The sequence below is a fragment of the Oncorhynchus mykiss genome, chromosome 8, assembly GCF_057628025.1.
Source record: "Oncorhynchus mykiss isolate SJ-2025 chromosome 8, ASM5762802v1, whole genome shotgun sequence".
In the NCBI taxonomy this organism is placed as follows: domain Eukaryota; kingdom Metazoa; phylum Chordata; class Actinopteri; order Salmoniformes; family Salmonidae; genus Oncorhynchus; species Oncorhynchus mykiss.
This window is the reverse complement of record NC_143029.1, coordinates 22979031-22998869: the sequence shown is the minus strand read 5'-3', so window position 1 is coordinate 22998869 and position 19839 is coordinate 22979031. Positions and strand designations below refer to the sequence as shown.

Genomic DNA, 19839 nt, shown 5'->3' with positions numbered 1-19839 from the left:
CCAGGGGTTGGAACCGTTTCTGGGAACAGAACAGAAAACCTGAAATTAACAAAAACATTTGATGAACAGAATCAGAAATGGGAACGAAAGTGATCTATACTGTTCCAGAACAGAACCATTATTTTAAAAGCATGGTAACTAGTTAATGCCATTGTTTTACGTTCCAGGCATATTGTTTTTGTCCCACAAATAACACAACAAGGTGCCTATGCCAAAGTCCTCACTCTGTCACTTAGAAACTTAGTCCAGTGTCTGCCTGCTAGCTGAAAATATTGGCCAGTACGTGTGCGTGTGTAGGCAACGTGCCCCTCCCCCTCCAAAGCTTAAGCTACTGTTGTAACGGCTGTCCTCTTCATCTGAGGAGGAGTAGGAAGGATCGGACCAATATGCGGCATGGTAAGTGTTCATATTTATTAAACTCAGAACAAAATAAGACCAAAATAACAAAAAATAGACCAGCACGAAACAGTTCTGTCTGGTGAAAACACAGAGACAGAAAACAACTACCCACAACTCAAGGGCGAAACCAGGCTGCCTAAGTATGGTTCTCAATCAGAGACAACGATTGACAGCTGCCTCTGATTGGGAACCATATCAGGCCAAACACATAGAAATACAAACCTAGAACAAAAACATAGAATACCCACCCACATCACACACTGACCAAACTAAAAATAGAAACATACAAAGCAATCTACGGTCAGGGCGTGACAACTGTAGCCTACTGAAATTACAAGCGTGATTCAGAAATTAGGGAGAGATGTATAATTGGAGAAGAATGGATGACCTTTTCCAATGCTAGTTACGGGCATTATGGTTATCACGTTTCACATTGGATTTATTAACTGTTTTAAATTCTGGTGCCTCTCTGCACACACAAGGCAGTTAGCTAGCTAGCTAGCTCTCAGAAGTTCAAAGACATTCAAAGTTCCTCCATAGAAGCCTCTCCTCCGTAGGCCTAATTCAGATAATGCATGTCATAACAAGATACCCAGCACTTCAAGCCAAGCCTCCTCCTCCACTCTCTCACTCTCTCCCCACCTGCAAAATTTCAGTCGCATCTCGCTCACTACACTTGGTGGTCCATTGTGCACGTAAACAACTATAGCTTAGGCAGCTGATAGCACCCAGGCACTATCGGCTGCTTAGGCTAAAATAACTATAGCTTGCCCGCTCCATAGCAAGCTGCACAATCTGCACTGATTGGTGAAGTAATTTAATCTCGAGCTAATGTAATTTTTAAAAAAAAATGATTTCAGAGGTTTAAAAAGGAACAGAAAGAACAATATAATTTTTGGCATTCGAACCAGTTCAAAACTTTATTTTGCAGGTCGGAACAGTGGAACACAACAAAAATAAAAATGGTTTTGTTCAGAATGAAACTATGAGAAAATAATTTCTGTTACAACTCCTGATGCTAGCTCCATCCTGGTGGCACAGTGAGCTAATTCCATGGTTAGAGAACAGAAGATCAAAGGTTTGAATCTCACTGATGCCATGCCACAATAATAAAGAAATGTTTTTGCATGATTAATGCCTAATTCATTTCCATGTGTCCTATCTGTGTTTGGAGTTCAAAACAGTTAACCCAAACTAATCTAGCAGTGTTATAAAGTCTTATTGAAACATTCAGTGAAAGTTTTTTAAGGAAGTTATTCAAAATTCTCAAAGTAACCTATCTTTTCCAATCTCAGAACGTTAATAAAACCTCAGAGGAAAACTTTCAGGGGACCATAGTAAAACGTTATCAGAACCTCCCTGCAACCTAAAAATGTACGTTCCAGGAACAGGCAACATATTTACATCTGTTCTCAGAACGTTTAAAAACCTTCAGTTTTACCGTTCAGGAAATGTATGGCTTCGTTCTCAGAACTAATGGGAAACCAAAAATCTAAATCATTTTAGACCCAAAATTCAAATCATTTTTGACCCAAGCCACCCCGTGTACCCGGACTTTGAACTACTCCCCTCTGGATGCAGATATAGGGCACCCCTCGGCAGGAAAAACAAAGCTAGACAATCATTTGTGCCAGGTGTGATATCCCTCCGAAATAGCTCGGGCTGATGTTCCTATCAACTCAGTAAGGCCAGCAGGCTAGTTTCTTTTTATTGGTATGTACTGTAATTGTTATGAAAGTTGTATTGTCAATTTGTTTTGTACTTAAACGCCACTTTAAACGTGTACATGACACTGCAACAAAATTTCCCCATGGGGACAATGAAGTCAGTAAAGTAAAGTAAAGCTCAACTTACATTCCCACAACTTCAAAGGAACCAAATGTGCTAGCTGGGTTACCTTGTCCAAACCGGCCTGTTTTATGGATCTCGAAGGCCCCTGTGTAGCCAAGCATCCTGCAGACCACGTCACCGTCCTTCTTGTCCCAGACGTCGTCACACACCGTTCCCCAGCGCCTCTCATGGAACACCTCCACTCTCCCCTCGTGAGGGCCTGATCCATTCACCAGTCTCACCAGTGTCTCGTCCACTGAAAAATACACATGCACAACGCACGCACACACACACACACACACACAGCAGGAGAGAGAGACATGGCTGGTGGTTAGACAAGGAATACTGAGGGGTTCATAGACCACAGATAAGGTTGAGATGGCTTGACTCAGTGTATTAGTTTTGTGCATTAATTTTGTTTGTAGACATCTTTCACCACACGTTGGTTTAATCACCAAAACACAACATAATTACATTTTGTACATTTTTATTGTTTTGGTGCAATTTCCTCAAGTATGTTGTACACTTTCACAACTGTTAGTACAAAACTCAAAAAGCACTTGTTTCAAAACTTTAAGCACATTTTCAATTGATTAAGTATAACACACAAAATCATACAGTCACCAAACTTAATCAGTGTTTCATCTAGAAATACATGTTTCACATTGCAATACATGTTCATATAAAGTAATTACCTTTCACAATGCAATTCTCACATGACTTTTGATATGATTCTTTTCTCTTTTGTTAATGAGTACTACTACTCGTACTATTACTTAACCTAATTGCTCTTAATTGATGATCACCTAACCGTTTGGTAAACCTGTAGATTTAACATGCCAACTCGCTTGTCTAGTACAGATTATGAGAACTACATCATGAAAACGTATGTCTGTAAATTAGAAACATAAATATGATCAACTGTATCCTCAAAAGTACTGCTATGATGATGACTAATATGATTTAAATTCATAGTATATTGAAAAAAAAAATCTGATATTGACTAGTTCAGAGATGTACTGTATGTAACTAATCAAATTCAAATGCATTGTTTGTGTACACAGATTAACAGATGTTACAGCAGGTGCAGTGACATGCTTATGTTTCTAGTTCCTACAGTGCGGTGATACAATATCAATACAATACATTACCAACACGCAAACAATCCAGAAAGTCCCACCCCCAAAAAAGAAAGAACCAATGTATTCATTATATTTCACATTAAACATATATTTGGTGAGAGATGTCTACAAACAAAAAGAATGCACAGTGAAAGGTTTTGAATGTAAGACTGGCTGTGTTACAAGTGTTACCAGTTTGAAGTTTAGAAAATTCAACACATACTTGTGAACATAGTACCAAAGCAAAAAATAAATATAACGGTAGTTCTTTTAACAACCAGTTAATTGTCCTTTGAATGTAGTATGCTACAGTATTGTAAATGACAGTACATTACACTGTTTTCACATGAAGTATTACACTAGCACTACCCATTAAAAATGACTAAACATCACATTTCCATCATTTCTATCCCATGTGTGATCAAAGGTGTGATCATTGAAGGCATCTTTCACAATGTAATCAAAACAAAAGAAATTAAAGAAAGAAAAATTGTTTAGCAGGCAGTAATTTGAGCCTTGTCTTGATCATTTGTCCATAGGTTTTCATCAAAGTCACAGAAAAATATGTTCATTCTCGTGGGAAAAAAACTATTGGCCTTGTGAATCTAAGTCTAACATAGGTCTGGATTGAAATCATTGCATGCCTCATCCATGGCCTGAAGGAGGGTGGTTCGCTGATGGGGATGGCAATAAATTGTGAAGCATTTTGTCTGTAATGTAATTTTCGTCATGTGTCGGTGTAACAGTATAACTTTAGACCGTCCCCTCGCCCATACCCGGGCGCGAACCAGGGACCCTCTGCACACATCAACAAGTAAGACTAGCTGTCACCACTGACTTCAGCTAATGGGTATCCTAATATACATATACAAAAATATCATCCACCTGTATTGTAATCGTGTATTGTATTTTACAGTATTGCATTCTGGGGATTGTCGTGTTGTGCGTGAGCAAACGTGACTGGATGGCCAGCACTACAGTATTGTACTTACGTATGTATCGTAGTGATCCTGTATGTGGTTCAGTTCATAAGAGCATGGCACTAGCTAAGTTCCTATAATTCTAACCATTTTTACCATGACTTGGTTTCATTTGGAGCATCTTTTATACGTCTCTTGTTTGTATAAATTGCAAAGACATTGGCAACTTTGCATTTGTAGTCAACTTTGTTCTGAAGTTATCGGCGGTCACAGAGAGATGGATAAATCATGTGATTCTATGATTAGCGGAGATATTCTGAGGGCGAAAAATAATTTAATGATGAGCTTTTAATGATTTATTTAACTTTTATTTAACTAGGCAAATCAGTTAAGAACAAACTCTTATTTACAATGACGGCCTACCCCGGCCAAACCCTAACCCAGACAATGCTGGGCCAATTGTGCACCGCCCTATGGGACTCCAAATCACGGCCAGTTGTGCTACAACCTGGAATCGAACCAGGGTCTGTTGTGACGCCTCTAGCACTGAGATGCAGTGTCTTAGACCGCTGTGATACAGCCTGGAATGGAACCAGGGTGTTTGTAGTGATGCCTCTAGCACTGAGATGTAGTGTCTTAGACCACTGCACCACTCGGGAGCCCACTTAACAGTTGTACGAATGGTCTGAGCCAGGCGTTGGATTTTGAGCGTTTGAAAGTGCAACGTTAATAACGATGGTTTTGGGAATCATCTCAGACATTTAACGATGCTCCTACGAAGGTTCTAACAATTAATTTAGTATTAAAATGCTTGTAGGAAACAGGGCCCAGCATGGTTATTGTCTTTAATTAGTAAACACATGCTTTTTTTTCAACAAGTTTGTTTAAAGCATTGTTTGTCATTTTCATGTAGACTAATAAATCCATCTGATATGGAGCAACAAGCCAAACATCTTTAACTTTGTCAATTTTGTTATTTTTCCATTACTGTGAAAATAAAACAAAACAAAACCTCACTTTTAACAAGATTGAAGTGAAATTTGCCTTGTGGTCTTGTCGGGGCAGGAGAAGGCGTTGAAAATGATTAGTACCTCTCATTGAAAAATGTACTCTGACTCAACTAGCTTTTATTTACCTTAATAAGAGATTAATAACGTTGGGCTCCAAATGGCTGAATATGAATCTGGAGGATAGACTCGAGAAGAACACAGGAACATCTCAATAATGTGTTGCAGATGTTGAGCCTGAGCTCTGCTCTACTCTTGGCCTGAGACACGCCGAGAATCTGGCAGATTGAAAACGTGTCTGCTACAGACATGTAGCCAGAACTTTCATTTTGTCATTAGGGATTACTCTGGTAACGGCTCAGGAAACTTCAATCTGTCTGGAGAAAAGCATATCCAAGTTATCTCTGATGGGGGTGTGATGAAGATAGGCCAGAGCCAGGGTCACATTGGCAGAGTAATTAACAGAGCAAAGCGGACAATGGTCTGTCTACAGTAGGTAGCAGAACTAACAAGGAGAAATCCAAGCTCTTCTAAATGCCTAATCCAGCTCTATAGCCTACAAGGCCAAACCAGAGATACACATACCTTCTGTATTATCACTAAAATTAAACAGCCATACAGCTGTAGGTGTGTAACAGGGTTGTTATGTATTAAATGTTTATGTATTTTTATTGGTTGGTTCAAGTCAGATGTCAATAAGGTGTTATGTCATTGGCTAAACTTGCAGATATGAGGAGATTGCGAACATCAATTCTACCCAGTCTGAAATTGACATGCAAGAGGTAGGTCACTTTCTGAAATAGTGCATTCTATTTACGTATTAACAATGTGTACGAGTTCACGATGCACATTTCCTGAAATATATACAGTGCAGTCGGAAAGTATTCACACCCCTTGACTCTTTCCACTTTGTTACGTTACAGCCTTATTCTAAAATGGACAAAATAAAAAAATCCTCATCAATCTACACACGATACCCCATAATGACTAATGAAAACAGGATTTTAGAAAACAGAAATATCTTATTTACATAAGTATTCAGACTCCTTGCTAAGAGACTTGAATTTGAGCTCAGGTGCATGATTGGAGTCCACCTATGGTAAATTCAATTTATTGGACATGATTTGGAAAGGCACACACCTGTCTATATAAGGTCCCACAGTTGACAGTGCATGTCAGAGCAAAAACCAAGCCATGCGGTCAAAGGAATTGTCCGTAGAGCTCCGAGACAGGATTGTGTCGAGGCACAGATCCGTGGAAGGGTACATTACTGCAGCATTGAAGGTCCCCAAGAAAACAGTGTCCTCCATAATTCTTAAATGGAAGAAGTTTGGAACCACCAAGACTCTTCTTGGCCAAACTGAGAAATCGTTGGAGAAGGGCCTTGGTCAGGGAGGTGACCAAGAACCCGATGGTCACTCTGACAGAGCTTCAGGGTTCCTCTGTGGAGATGGGAGAACCTTCCAGAAGGACAACCATCTCTGCAGCACTCCACCAATCAGGCCTTTATGGTAGAGTGGCCAGACGGAAGCCACTCCTCAGTAAAAGGCACATGACAGCCCACTTGGAGTTTGTCAAAAGGCACCTAAAGACCCTCAGACCATACGAAACAAGATTCTCTGGTCTGATGAAACCAAGATAGAAACTGAATGCCAAGCATCACGTCTGGAGGAAACCTGGCACCATCCCTACGGTGAAGCATGATGGTGGCAGCATCATGCTGTGGGGATGTTTTTCAGTGGCAGGGACTGGGAGACTTCTTGTCAGGATCAAGGGAAAGATGAACAGAGCAAAGTACAGCGAGATCCTTGATGAAAATCTGCTCCAGAGTGCTCAGGACCACAGACTGGGGCGAAGGTTCACTTTCCAAAAGGACAACAACCTTAAGCACACAGCCAAAACAATGCAGGAGTGGCTTCGGGACAAACTCTGAATGTCCTTGAGTGGCCCAGTCAGAACCCGGACTTGAACCCGATCAAACATCTCTGGAGAGAACTGAAAATAGCTGTGCAGCGACAATACCCATCCAACCTGATAGAGAGGATGTGCAGAGAAGAATGGGACAAACTTCCCAAATACAGGTGAGCCAAGCTTGTAGCATCATACCCAAGAAGACTTGAGACGGTAATCGCAGCCAAAGGTGTTTCAACAAAGTACTGAGTAAAGGGTCAGATTGCTTATGGAAATGTCATATTTCAGTTTGTTAAAATGTACTGGCAGCTTCATTAAATAGTACCTGCAAAACACCAGTCTCAACGTCAACAGCGGACAGTGAAGAGGCGACTCCGGGATGCTGGCCTTCTAGACAGAGTTGCAAAGAAAAAGCCATACCTCAGACCGGCCAATAAAAGATTAAGATGGGGAAAAGAACAGAGGAACTCTGCCTAGAAGGCCAGCATCACAGAGTCACCTCTTTACTGTTGACGTTGAGACCGGTGTTTTGCGGGTACTATTTAATGAAGCTGCCAGTTGAGGCCTTGTGAGGCGTTTGTTTCTCAAACTAGACACTATAATGTACTTGTCCTCTTGCTCAGTTGTGCCCCGGGGCCTCCCACTCCTCTTTCTATTCTGGAGAGAAACAGTTTGCGCTTTTCTGTTCTGTGAGTAGTACACAGCATTGTACCAGATCTTCAGTTTCTTGGCAATTTCTTGGACGGAATAGCATTCATTTCTCAGAACAAGAATAGACTGATGAGTTTCAGAAGAAAGTTCTTAGTTTCTGGCCATTTTGAGCCTGTAATCGAACCCACAAATGCTGACGCTCCAGATACTCAACTAGTCTAAAGAAGGACAATTTTATTGCTTCTTTAATCAGGACAACAGTTTTCATCTGTGCTAACAGAATTGCAAAAGAGCTTTCTAATGATCAATTAACCTTTTAAAATGTAAAACTTGGATTGGCTAACACAACGTGCCATTGGAACACAGGAGTGATGGTTGCTGATAATGGGCCTCTGTAGGCCTATGTAAATACAGTGCCTTGCGAAAGTATTCGGCCCCCTTGAACTTTGCGACCTTTTGCCACATTTCAGGCTTCAAACATAAAGATATAAAACTGTATTTTTTTGTGAAGAATCAACAACAAGTGGGACACAATCATGAAGTGGAACAACATTTATTGGATATTTCAAACTTTTTTAACAAATCAAAAACTGAAAAATTGGGCGTGCAAAATTATTCAGCCCCCTTAAGTTAATACTTTGTAGCGCAACCTTTTGCTGCGATTACAGCTGTAAGTCGCTTGGGGTATGTCTCTATCAGTTTTGCACATCGAGAGACTGACATTTTTTCCCATTCCTCCTTGCAAAACAGCTCGAGCTCAGTGAGGTTGGATGGAGAGCATTTGTGAACAGCAGTTTTCAGTTCTTTCCACAGATTCTCGATTGGATTCAGGTCTGGACTTTGACTTGGCCATTCTAACACCTGGATATGTTTATTATTGAACCATTCCATTGTAGATTTTGCTTTATGTTTTGGATCATTGTCTTGTTGGAAGACAAATCTCCGTCCCAGTCTCAGGTCTTTTGCAGACTCCATCAGGTTTTCTTCCAGAATGGTCCTGTATTTGGCTCCATCCATCTTCCCATCAATTTTAACCATCTTCCCTGTCCCTGCTGAAGAAAAGCAGGCCCAAACCATGATGCTGCCACCACCATGTTTGACAGTGGGGATGGTGTGTTCATGGTGATGAGCTGTGTTGCTTTTACGCCAAACATAACGTTTTGCATTGTTGCCAAAAAGTTCAATTTTGGTTTCATCTGACCAGAGCACCTTCTTCCACATGTTTGGTGTGTCTCCCAGGTGGCTTGTGGCAAACTTTAAACTACACTTTTTATGGATATCTTTAAGAAATGGCTTTCTTCTTGCCACTTTTCCATAAAAGCCAGATTTGTGCAATATACGACTGATTGTTGTCCTATGGACAGATTACACACAGGTGGATTGTATTTATCATCATTAGTCATTTAGGTCAACATTGGATCATTCAGAGATCCTCACTGAACTTCTGGAGAGAGTTTGCTGCACTGAAAGTAAAGGGGCTGAATAATTTTGCATTCCCAATTTTTCAGTTTTTGATTTGTTAAAAAAGTTTGAAATATCCAATAAATGTCGTTCCACTTCATGATTGTGTCCCACTTGTTGTTGATTCTTCACAAAAATACAGTTTTATATGTTTATGTTTGAAGCCTGAAATGTGGCAAAAGGTCGCAAAGTTCAAGGGGGCCGAATACTTTCGCAAGGCACTGTATTCCATAAAAAATCTGCAGTTTCCAGCTACAATAGTAATTTACAACATTAACAATGTCTACACTGTATTTCTGATCAATTTGATGTTCTTTTAATGGACAAAACATTTGCTTTTCTTTCAAAAACAAGGACATTTCTAAGTGACCCCAAACTTTGGAACGGTAGTGTATATTTACAAAAAAATACATATATGGGGGATTGGAAATTATGCATTGATAGAATATAAACTGTGCTGTAGCCTATTGCAGAATAAGGACAATTTAACAAACAATCTCCCATGTCGAGTTTGTCTACTTGGTCAAGCATTTACTCTATAAGTAATCTCTGATTGAGATCTGTATGTCTGAAAATAAAGACCTCAACATCTCTTGTTAAACCCTTCAGGCTTTCATTGAATACAGTTGAAGTCGGAAGTTTAGGTTGGAGTCATTAAAACTCGTTTTTCAAACACTCCACAAATTTCATGTTAACAAACTATAGTTTTGGCAAGTCGGTCAAAAGTCAAATCTACTTTGTGCATGACACAAGTAATTTTTCCAACAATTGTTTACAGACAGATTATTTAACTTATAATTCACTGCATCACAATTCCAGTGGGTCAGAAGTTAACATACACTAAGTTGACTATGCCTTTGAACAGCTTGGAAAATTCCAGAAAATGGATTTAGAAGCTTCTGATAGGCTAATTGACATCATTTTAGTCAATTGGAGGTGTACCTGCGGATGTATTTCAAGGCCTAGATTCAAACTCAGTGCCTCTTTGCTTGACATCATAGGAAAATCAAAAGAAATCAGCCAAGACCTCAGAATTTTTTTTTAGACCTCCAAGTCTGGTTCATCTTTGGGAGCAATTTCCAAACGCCTGAAGGTACCATGTTCATCTGTACAAACAATAGTACGCAAGTTTAAACACCATGGGACCACACAGCCAACATACCGCTCAGGAAGGAGACGTGTTCTGTCTCCTAGAGATTAACGTACTTTGGTGCGAAAAGTGAAAATCCGTCCCAGAACAACAGCAAAGGACCTTGTGAAGATGCTGGAGGAAACGGGTACAAAAGTATTTATATCCACAGTAAAACAAGCCCTATATCGACATAACCTGAAAAGCCGCTCAGCAAGGAAGAAGCCACTGCTCCAAAACCTCCATAGAAAAGCCAGACTACGGTTTGCAACTGCACATGGGGACAACGATCTTACTTTCTGGAGAAATGTCCTCTGATCTGATGAAACAAAAATAGAACTGTTTGGCCATAATGACCATCATTATGTTTAGAGTAAAAAGAGGGAGGTTTGCAATCCGAAGAACAATATCCCAACCGTGAAGCACGGGGGTAGCAGCATCATGTTGCGGGAGTGCTTTGTTGCAGGAGGGACTGGTGCACTTCAAAATAGATGGCATCATGAGGGAGGAAAATTATAGGGATATATTGAAGCAACAACTCAAGACATCAGTCATGAAGTTAAAGCTTGATTGCAAATGGGTCATCCAAATGGACAATGACCCCAAGTACACTTCCAAAGTTGTTGCAAAATGGCTTGAGGACAACAAAGTCAAGGTATTGGAGCGGCCATCACAAAGCCCTGAACTCAATCCTATAGAAAATGTGTGTGCAGAACTGAAAAAGCGTGTGCGAGCAAGGAGGCGTACAAACCTGACTCAGTTACACCAGCTCTGCCAGGAGCTCTCAACTTATTGGGGCTAAGATGTATGTAAACTTCTGACTTCAACTGTAAATGTGTTTATCAGTTTACTAGTTAGGCAAACACAATCTGTGTTCAACCCCTGGATGGGCCCCTGCCTGTAGTCCTTAAGGGAGTTTCATATGCAAGACCTCACCTCCTAGAGATGGCTATCACAGGGTCCAGTCTATGAGCTATCGTAACTGCTCTGACGTTATCTCCTCTCAGGTCACCTCCACTGTATGTGTTTGTGCTGGACTGTTTTCTGCCTTGTACAAAGAGGGTTATGTGTGGGCAATGTCGTCATCCTCTTGTGTGTGTGTGTGTGTGTGTGTGTGTGTGTGTGTGTGTGCGCACGCCCCCCGAGACAGCAGGAGTCCCTTTCCCTCAGCACGCACACAGTGGGAGGCTGATCTGAAGGGCCTCCTGTCCCCCATAATGTGAGAGGAGAACAGATTTAGGAAGAATAGGAAGGAGAGGAAATGCTAGATCTAGCCAGGATGTCATATTACAGGTCCCCTGCACATAAAGCCCAATATTGGAGACCTGGAACCAAATAACTAATGAAAAACACATCTCAGCCAGGTACAGACCTACCTACCTACCATGAGGACAGCATGAGGCTGTGAGGCCTCATGAGGCTGTCATTAGAAATTCAGACAGAAATTTGTTAAGACTTTACTCGAGACATAATCATACATCCAACAGAAAACCTCTTAGCAGAGCCTGTGAAAGTCCAGCTAATTGATCAGACGACCGCATAATGAAAGCCAGTACTTCCCCTTTTCTAGCACCATGCTGCTGACATCTCTCTACAGTTTCACAACAAAACTATTTGTTCTAGAAAAAGAGCCAATTGGTTAAGTCCTAAGGGAAAGAGCACTAAAAACCATGCTGTCAATACCTTATAAAAACAGGCACATTGTCAAAAGTGCATTTGGCAGAATGGAAAACTGGCTCACTTTGAAATGCTGTATGTCATCAAAACTGCAATTTTAACTGGGTATTTTTCATCATTAAAATATACTCTGGGAAAAAAATATATCTAACTTGGTTTGTGCATGAAATGCATATAATCAGGGCATAAACAATAACAGAAGAAAAAGGACGTACAAAACTTCCACCAAATGCTCTACACCTTCCTCCTTACTCTTTCCTCCTTACTCTTTCCTCCTTACTCTTAGAGGAGAGGAAGGGAACCTTGATCTTAGAGCAACAGTTTACAACATCTGGCAGGGAACCGATGTTTGGCCCTTTGCAACAACATTTCTGGACTAATGAACTAAGACCATGCTGTGCATTTTGTGTGTGTGTGTGTGTGTGTGTGTGTGTGTGTGTGCGTGTGTGTGTGTAGGCAGACACTTCAAATGTGGAGACTGAAGCTTGTGGCTGTCCTGCAAAAATGATCTGTCAAAGCCAAGCTTACTCCAGTTTCTGTGGACTCTTGGGATATCATATCAAAGTTTGGTACCCCCATTCTGAGAGGTGTGAAGGTGAAAGGCAATGCTATGGCAACAATTACCAAGCAAGCATTAAAGCACCTGACATTTTATAGCTTGTCAAGCTAGGGGCTTTATGTCCAATTGCACCCCCAACCCTCAGTCCCAGCTCTCAGCACCACACTCAGTCCCAGCTCTCAGCCCCAACCCTCACCCCCAACTTTCAGCCACAACCCTCAGCCTTCTAGGATAATTTGTATTTATTTTTTATTTTACCTTTACTTAACTAGGCAAGTCAGTTAAGAACAAATTCTTATTTACAATGACGGCCTACCGGGGAACAGTTGGTTAACTGCCTTGTTCAGGGGCAGAACGACAGATTTTTACCTTATCCTCTCGGGGATTCAATCCAGAAACCGTTCAGTTACTGGCCCAATGCTCTAACCCCTAGGCTACCTGCCACCCCAAAAAAACATGGTTGTCAGTTGTGACATTGTAAACATCAAGCGAGATAGAGGATTAATGACCCAGGGGACTGGGGAGCGCGATCCCCAACTCAAAGAGCCCCAAGGGTTCTGAGCTGTGACACACCTTCGTCTCACTACGGGAACCTACACATTGTGACACCACTGCTTCCCACCAACCACCAGCATTCCATGTACAAGTAGAGCAGAGATGTATGCCTGTTGTGATTCGGTCCATGAAATGGTCTATTTTTCTATTTGATCCTTTGGCATCCCTGTTTACAAGTGATGCGTGTGTGCCAGGTGAGAACCTACACCTACTCATGTAAATGAGTGATGAACACACTAGACTGACACCAGCATGTGACGTTAGCTCTGGTGCTGAGTTTTGAAATGTTTTTTTGAAAGGTGCAAACTGCATTCTAAAGCCAAACAGAAAGATAGCAGGCCTCAAAAGACACTCTGCACTCCTTCACCCCCTGAACAGCAGTAAACAATAATTGGTAGGTCAGTTAGGGTTCAATTCTGTAACCTACCTGTGTTTTACTACAACCTATTACAATAACCAATTTTACGATGCAGCAGTGTTACAGATATGTATGCAGATAACAATGGACCAACATCATTGAGAGGATGATGAGCATCAGCAATCCCATAACTCTTCACTATTCACTGGTCTCACCTGTTTTTTCACCACGGTCACCTCGGTCTCCCTTCTCGCCTTTCAGTCCTCTGTCTCCTCTGTTACCTTGGAAAGGACAGACAGACAACAAAACATTGTGTTACAGCCAGTGGAAACTTTAGGAGACGCACAGATGAATATTTCACTTTTCACACCTGTAACTACAAATTCAAACTGGAAATAAGTAAAACGGATGATCCTGTTGAACAAGATCAGTATGATGTTCCTAGAGAACCTTCCCACATGCTATTTCTCTTCTAAATATTGCCCTCTCACTCTGTCATGGTTGACTTTGTGTAGGTGGGCCTGGATTAGGCCTAAAGCTAGGCTATGGTTTGAGGTTTCCATATTGCCTTCCTGGAATACTTCTGAGCAGGGCCGCTGAAAAAAGTGTGGCAAGGTGGCATTTGCCATAGCTCTATTAGATCAGGTGTGGTAGTGCCACACCACTTTTGATTTAGTTTAATAAAATATATTGATGCAAAGCGTTAAAAAGAGGGGCAAATTTGCCTCATGATTTGTGCACAATTACTCTGTCCTTCACATCAGAGTGTTGCTGCAGGCTCTTTGCGTGTCTTGACCAATCAGATTCACGGGAATTGGAGGTCGTGCACAAAACTCAAGGTGCGCTTTCCACTTTCCTGCGCTTTCTCTGTGTCTCTGTTTAGGAAACCCCCTTCTTTAAAATATAATTCATATGAACAAGTACAAGTACAAGGTTGCTGAAGTTTGACAGGGTTTTCATCACCCCCAAGGCCAGTAGTTTTTCCAGGAGTTTTTTAAAACCTTGTGACCAGATCAGAAAAACTCTGGTCCCATCATAGCCCGTATTAAACCTTTTTACAACTGATTAATCACGTCATACCATATAAGGTCAGAGTTTTAACTGGTTAGGTTACTAGATCAGGAAAAACTACGGACCCAGATTTTTTTTCCCACCACACCACTCTGGGACCTGTGGTGCCACCTCCACTTTTGAGACAAGAATACTTGTGAGATTATCTTTTTTCCCATGGTTGGGGGAACAAAGTAACTCTAAAATAGTCCACTTCACACTGCGAGGAAAGACAGCTGAACCAACCTCAGGTCTGATTTTAGACATCCCTCAACTCAATTTCCCTTTGGATACCTTATAATCTTGTAACGTGAACTGAAGACCCACAAACTAAATGTAAGCACCTTGTCATTAGACTTAACAATTATAGGACAACCTCCTTGTGAACTACAGAATCTTCAGCTTTTGCTGAAGTGGACTAGAAAAACAGCACAAAGAAAAATACAGTATAGACAGCAAATACAGTATAGTGAGGTGTATGTTTCTCCAAAAGTAAACATGAACACATATGTCCTTGATTCTCTGTGATGCGACATCCATGATTGTGGACTATTGTTTCGTTTGTTGCTCTGCGCTCGTTGTCTGAGGCAACTCATCTGTCTGTCTGTGGGTTGTATGCCATATTATGAAAGACAAAAAGGAGTCAGAGCAAAAGACAACATCAATTTAACGATTAAAGGATTTTATGAAAAATCGCTGGGGTTGAGAGGCTGAAAGCACAGTCGTCCTGCAGCTCCTCTTTCAGAGTGAGCAGAGAGACCTTTTATGGCGTCTTTCTGGCTTTACTACTTGAAGCCAGTTAACAGTCTTAGAAATGTTTTTAAAAGAAGATCCTCCTTGGACACATTTGTGTCCTGAAGAGGGCATCTGATGTTGATCTGATGAGGATCTGAGTGTGGGTGCAGGGACATTCTGGAGCCTGGCAGTTTCATCTGAAAGTCTTGATTGTTACAAGTGTGCTAGCACCATACATTTAATTTACTGTCTGAACTTGAGAGAGGCAGTGGGAAATGAAGTAATCAGTCAAATTCAATCTTTAATTCCACTAAATTAAGATTGGTTGTATTTTGATATGTACCAGAAGTTTATGTCCGTGATTATAGAGGACACCACACAATAAGACAAAAATGAGCATTATGGTACTGTCAACTTTTTTTTGTAGAATATTCATAAAAATAACAAACTCTGGATATGCCTTTGATGGAATATTAAAATTCCGACCACTCAGTTCTGTGGGAACATCTCTCCGTAACTACAAGTTTTAAACCACAAGGTGTGGTTATGAGCTGTTACTGTAATAAAGTGACTGTTATCCCACGTTTAATTCCTGTATTTTCAGATCCAAAATCACAGGAAAGTGTCCAATGGCAGTGGCACCCAAACAGAACCACCAATTGTTGGGTATTGCTCTGAGCTGACCACATCCTCATAGTAATGTGTGCGGTGGTCAGGAAATGTTAGACACTTACTCTGGTTCAAACACCCAATGCCAAACACAGCTCTAACTCACAGAAAAACATGCATTAAGAAAGGCCTACTTTAACAGGCCACACAACATCTCTCCCTTTTCCACAAGGGTGCTTTTACAAGCTTTACTAAAAGGCTAAGTGCCTTTGTTATTTTATTTCGTATTTATCTAACCCCGTGCTATGTGTGTTGTAGTCACAGTGAGTCAGTCTAACAGGGCTGGGAGGACAGGGCAGATAGAGAGTGCAGAGCACCCACATCCAATCGTAATGTTATTGGATCACAGGGGTTTGAGCCTCCAGCACCGGACAGTTCAGCCAAACTAAACTGATCCAGCTGTTTGGTTTGCATAGAGAAATAAAATAAGTCCATTGTGGATAGTCAAATCCATGACCAATACAATAAGGCACTGTGTCTCAAATCATATGTGTGAGAGGAGTATCTGATTACAAAACAAGTTCTGATTCCCAACACACAAGGTGACGAAGGATGAAAAAGCTTCCTAGAAGCAAGGTTGGACTAGCCCTGAGACATGGCTGTAGACTCCTATGATGTCTAGGCACCATCAGCGTCTACAGTCAGGTCTCAGGGCTAAGGTTGGACCAACTAAAAACCGGACATGGCTTTCCTCCATTATTATGGTGTAGGGAGACATTTCTGTCTGCTAGGTTTTAGGTTGGCGGTTCAGCTGATAAGGAAGGTCTGCTTTGGGTTAGGATGGGGAGGCAGAGGGCATGAAGATATACAGTACCAGTCAAACGTTTGGACACACCTACTCATTCAAGGGTTCTTCTTTATTTTTACCACGTATTCTTTACTATTACTCTACATTGTAGAGTGAATACATCATAACTATGAAATAACACATTTGGAATCATGTCGTAACCAAAAAAGTGTTAAGCAAATCAAAATATATTTTATATTTGAGATTCTTCAAAGTAGCCACCCTTTGTAGTCACCTGGTGTGCCTTGCTAAAAGTACATTTGTAGAATTGATTTCCTTCTTAATGCGTTTGAGCCAATCAGTTGTGTTGTAACAAGGTAGAGGTGGTATTCAGAATATAGCCCTATTTGGTAAAAAAACAAGTCCATATTATGGCAAGAACATCTCACATAAGCAAAGAGAAATGACAGTCAATGTGGAAAATGTCAAGAATTTTGAAAGTTTCTTTAAGTGTAGTCGCAAAAACCATCAAACGCTATGATGAAACTGGCTCTCATGAGGACCGTAACAGGAAAGGAAGACCCAGATCTGCTGCAGAGGATAAGTTCATTAGAGTTACCAGCCTCAACTGCACCTCAGATTGCAGCCCAAATAAGTAACAGACACATCTCAACATCAACTGTTCAGAGGAGACTGTGTAAATCAGGCCTTCATGGTCAAATTGCTGCAAAGAAACCACTACTGAAGGACACCAACTAGAAGAAGAAACTTTCCTGGTCCAAGAAACACGAGGACGATATCTGTCCTTTGCTCTCATGAGTCCAAATTTGAGATTTTTGGTTCCAACCGCCGTGTCTTTGTGAGATGCCCAGTAGGTGAACGGATGATCTCCGCATGTGTGGATCCCACCATGAACAATGTAGGAGAAGGTGTGATGGTGTGGGGGTGCTTTGCTGGTGACAACTGTCTGTGATTTATTTCGAATTCAAGGCACACTTAACCAGCATGGCTACTCAAAACACAACTCCAGGCTGTGTAAGGGCTATTTAACCAAGAAGGAGAGTGATGGAATGCTGCATCGGATGACCTGGCCTCCACAATCACCCGACCTCAAACCAATTGAGATGGTTTGGGATGAGTTGGACCGCAGAGTGAAGGAAAAGCAGCCAACAAGTACTCAGCATTTGTGGGAACTCCTTCAAGACTGTTGGAAAAGCATTCCAGGTTACTACCTCATGAAGCTGGTTGAGAGAATGCCAAGAGAGTGCAAAGCTGTCATCAAGGCAAAGGGTGGCTACTTTGAAGAATATAAAATATATTTTAATTTGTTTAACACTTTTTTGGTTTCTACATGATTCCATGTGTTATTTCATAGTTTTGAGGTCTTCACTATTATTCTACAATGTAGAAAATAATAAAAATAAAGAAAAACCCTTGAATGAGTAGGTGTGTCCAAACTTTTGACTGTTACTGTAGTAAATCAGATGGAATAGACCCTGAGCATCCATTGCCCTCTCTGAAGCCTGAGCTTAAAAGATAAGGGAGATAGATGTAACCATTGACAGCAGGTTCAAAGAGGCAGCGAGGAACAGATGTTAGTTTAACTAATGGCTCTACAGTTGTCAGACAGTACTAATATCAGACATACCTTTGGGCCCTTCGGGTCCCATATCCCCTTTCTCCCCCTGTAGGCCGTCATGGCCGCTCGGGCCCTTTAGTCCCCTTGGACCCTGGAATCCTTTTTCTCCTGTAAAACCTGCCGGGGGTACATAAACAAAGCATTGGATTTATTTTCCCAATTCTTTTCAAACAGGATATCTGAAATGCGTTTCAAAGAATGCAAACAGCCTATCTTATACGAATATTTGAGTAAGATGGTCCGCTTTCATGCCATAATAACATTTTCCAATGTTCTCTTTCTTTATTCACCATTTAATTATGTAATGAAAGACTATCTCAAAGAATGCCCCTGCTACATTTCAGAGGATGCTTTGAGCCCAGTTGGAGGGCTGTCATTAGGTTGCTAGTAGACAGAGTGGACTTATGAATTTGGAACCATAGAGGGTCGTGTTCACTAAGTAACCCCTGATGAATCAAGAATTGAAGATATAGTCGCTGCATTACTAACAAGGTATACTGTAGTAACCAACTCTTTCATAAGTAGGATAGTGGACTGACTGATAGTTTGAATGTGGTAGGAGGAGTGTTCTGGGTGGCTATAACAAATGAACATGTTCCATGCTCCTAAAGGGAGGATTGCTTTCAGCATTCTTCTTGGAAATATATTTCTATCAGGGTTTAGGCTACATAATCCGTGACCCGGGCCAATTAAAGTAAGATACGTTTCGAGGACATGGTTGAAAAATGGTTGAAGAATGTCATGTATGTTGAAAGCTAGAATAGGACAAATGACAGTACTGTACAGTGTACGGACCTCTCATCCCTATGAGGCCTGCCACACCAGAGGCCCCAAGTGGCCCAACATCGCCCTTCTCACCTTTTGGTCCTGGAGGCCCTGTGGAAAACAACCTCATTAAAGCATTGAGTTGATCCCGACATAACAAACTGATGAATATACTGTAATATGAAGACAATATGATTACTGAAGTTGTGTAATTCCTCTTGGTATGTCATTCATGTTTCACCACACCCTCAGACTAAAGCAGAGGAGCTCAAGGCAGAATCTGAGTCTGAAACATGGTTAACGGACATCATCCAACAATTGTTTTTACTTGGATCCAGTTAACTGACATCAGATTTGTTTGTAGAATCAGCTTGGCCACAACGGAAACCACGTTTCCCAAGGTACACCACAATGGAACCACAATTGAAAAGTTAGACATTAGTCTTGTTTTGTCCGACTGACATTTTCAAAGTAGCCTTTCAAATCATAATGTGAGCTGCTCCTTAGATCCTAAGATACTGTCCTGGCATAAAGTAGTGGCTAATGACAAGTCAGGGTTGAAAGTTAAACTTGGAAGTCTTATCACACTGTAGGGTCTGAAGGGAAAACCACTCCACTTAATTGGTGTTGACTGGCTTGTTTTAGTAGTAGGACCAATGATATCACTCATCACTTC

At 41.1% G+C, this 19839-nt stretch overlaps 1 protein-coding gene across 3 annotated transcripts in view; it reads right to left on the bottom strand.

Annotated features, from left to right (window-relative positions):
• LOC110529613 (scavenger receptor class A member 5) overlaps positions 1-19839 on the bottom strand; it is an 84607-nt gene that overhangs the window by 7098 nt on the left and 57670 nt on the right. For 2 of the 3 annotated variants that reach the window (XM_021611970.3, XM_090242942.1), the window contains exons 5-8: positions 19194-19274; positions 18408-18515; positions 13794-13859; positions 2297-2485 (exon numbers count right to left, since the gene is read on the bottom strand). In XM_021611970.3, coding sequence (XP_021467645.1) covers positions 2297-2485; positions 13794-13859; positions 18408-18515; positions 19194-19274 — 444 coding nt within the window. The remainder of the gene's footprint in view (positions 1-2296; positions 2486-13793; positions 13860-18407; positions 18516-19193; positions 19275-19839) is intronic. The other variant, XM_090242943.1, reaches the window with a different exon arrangement.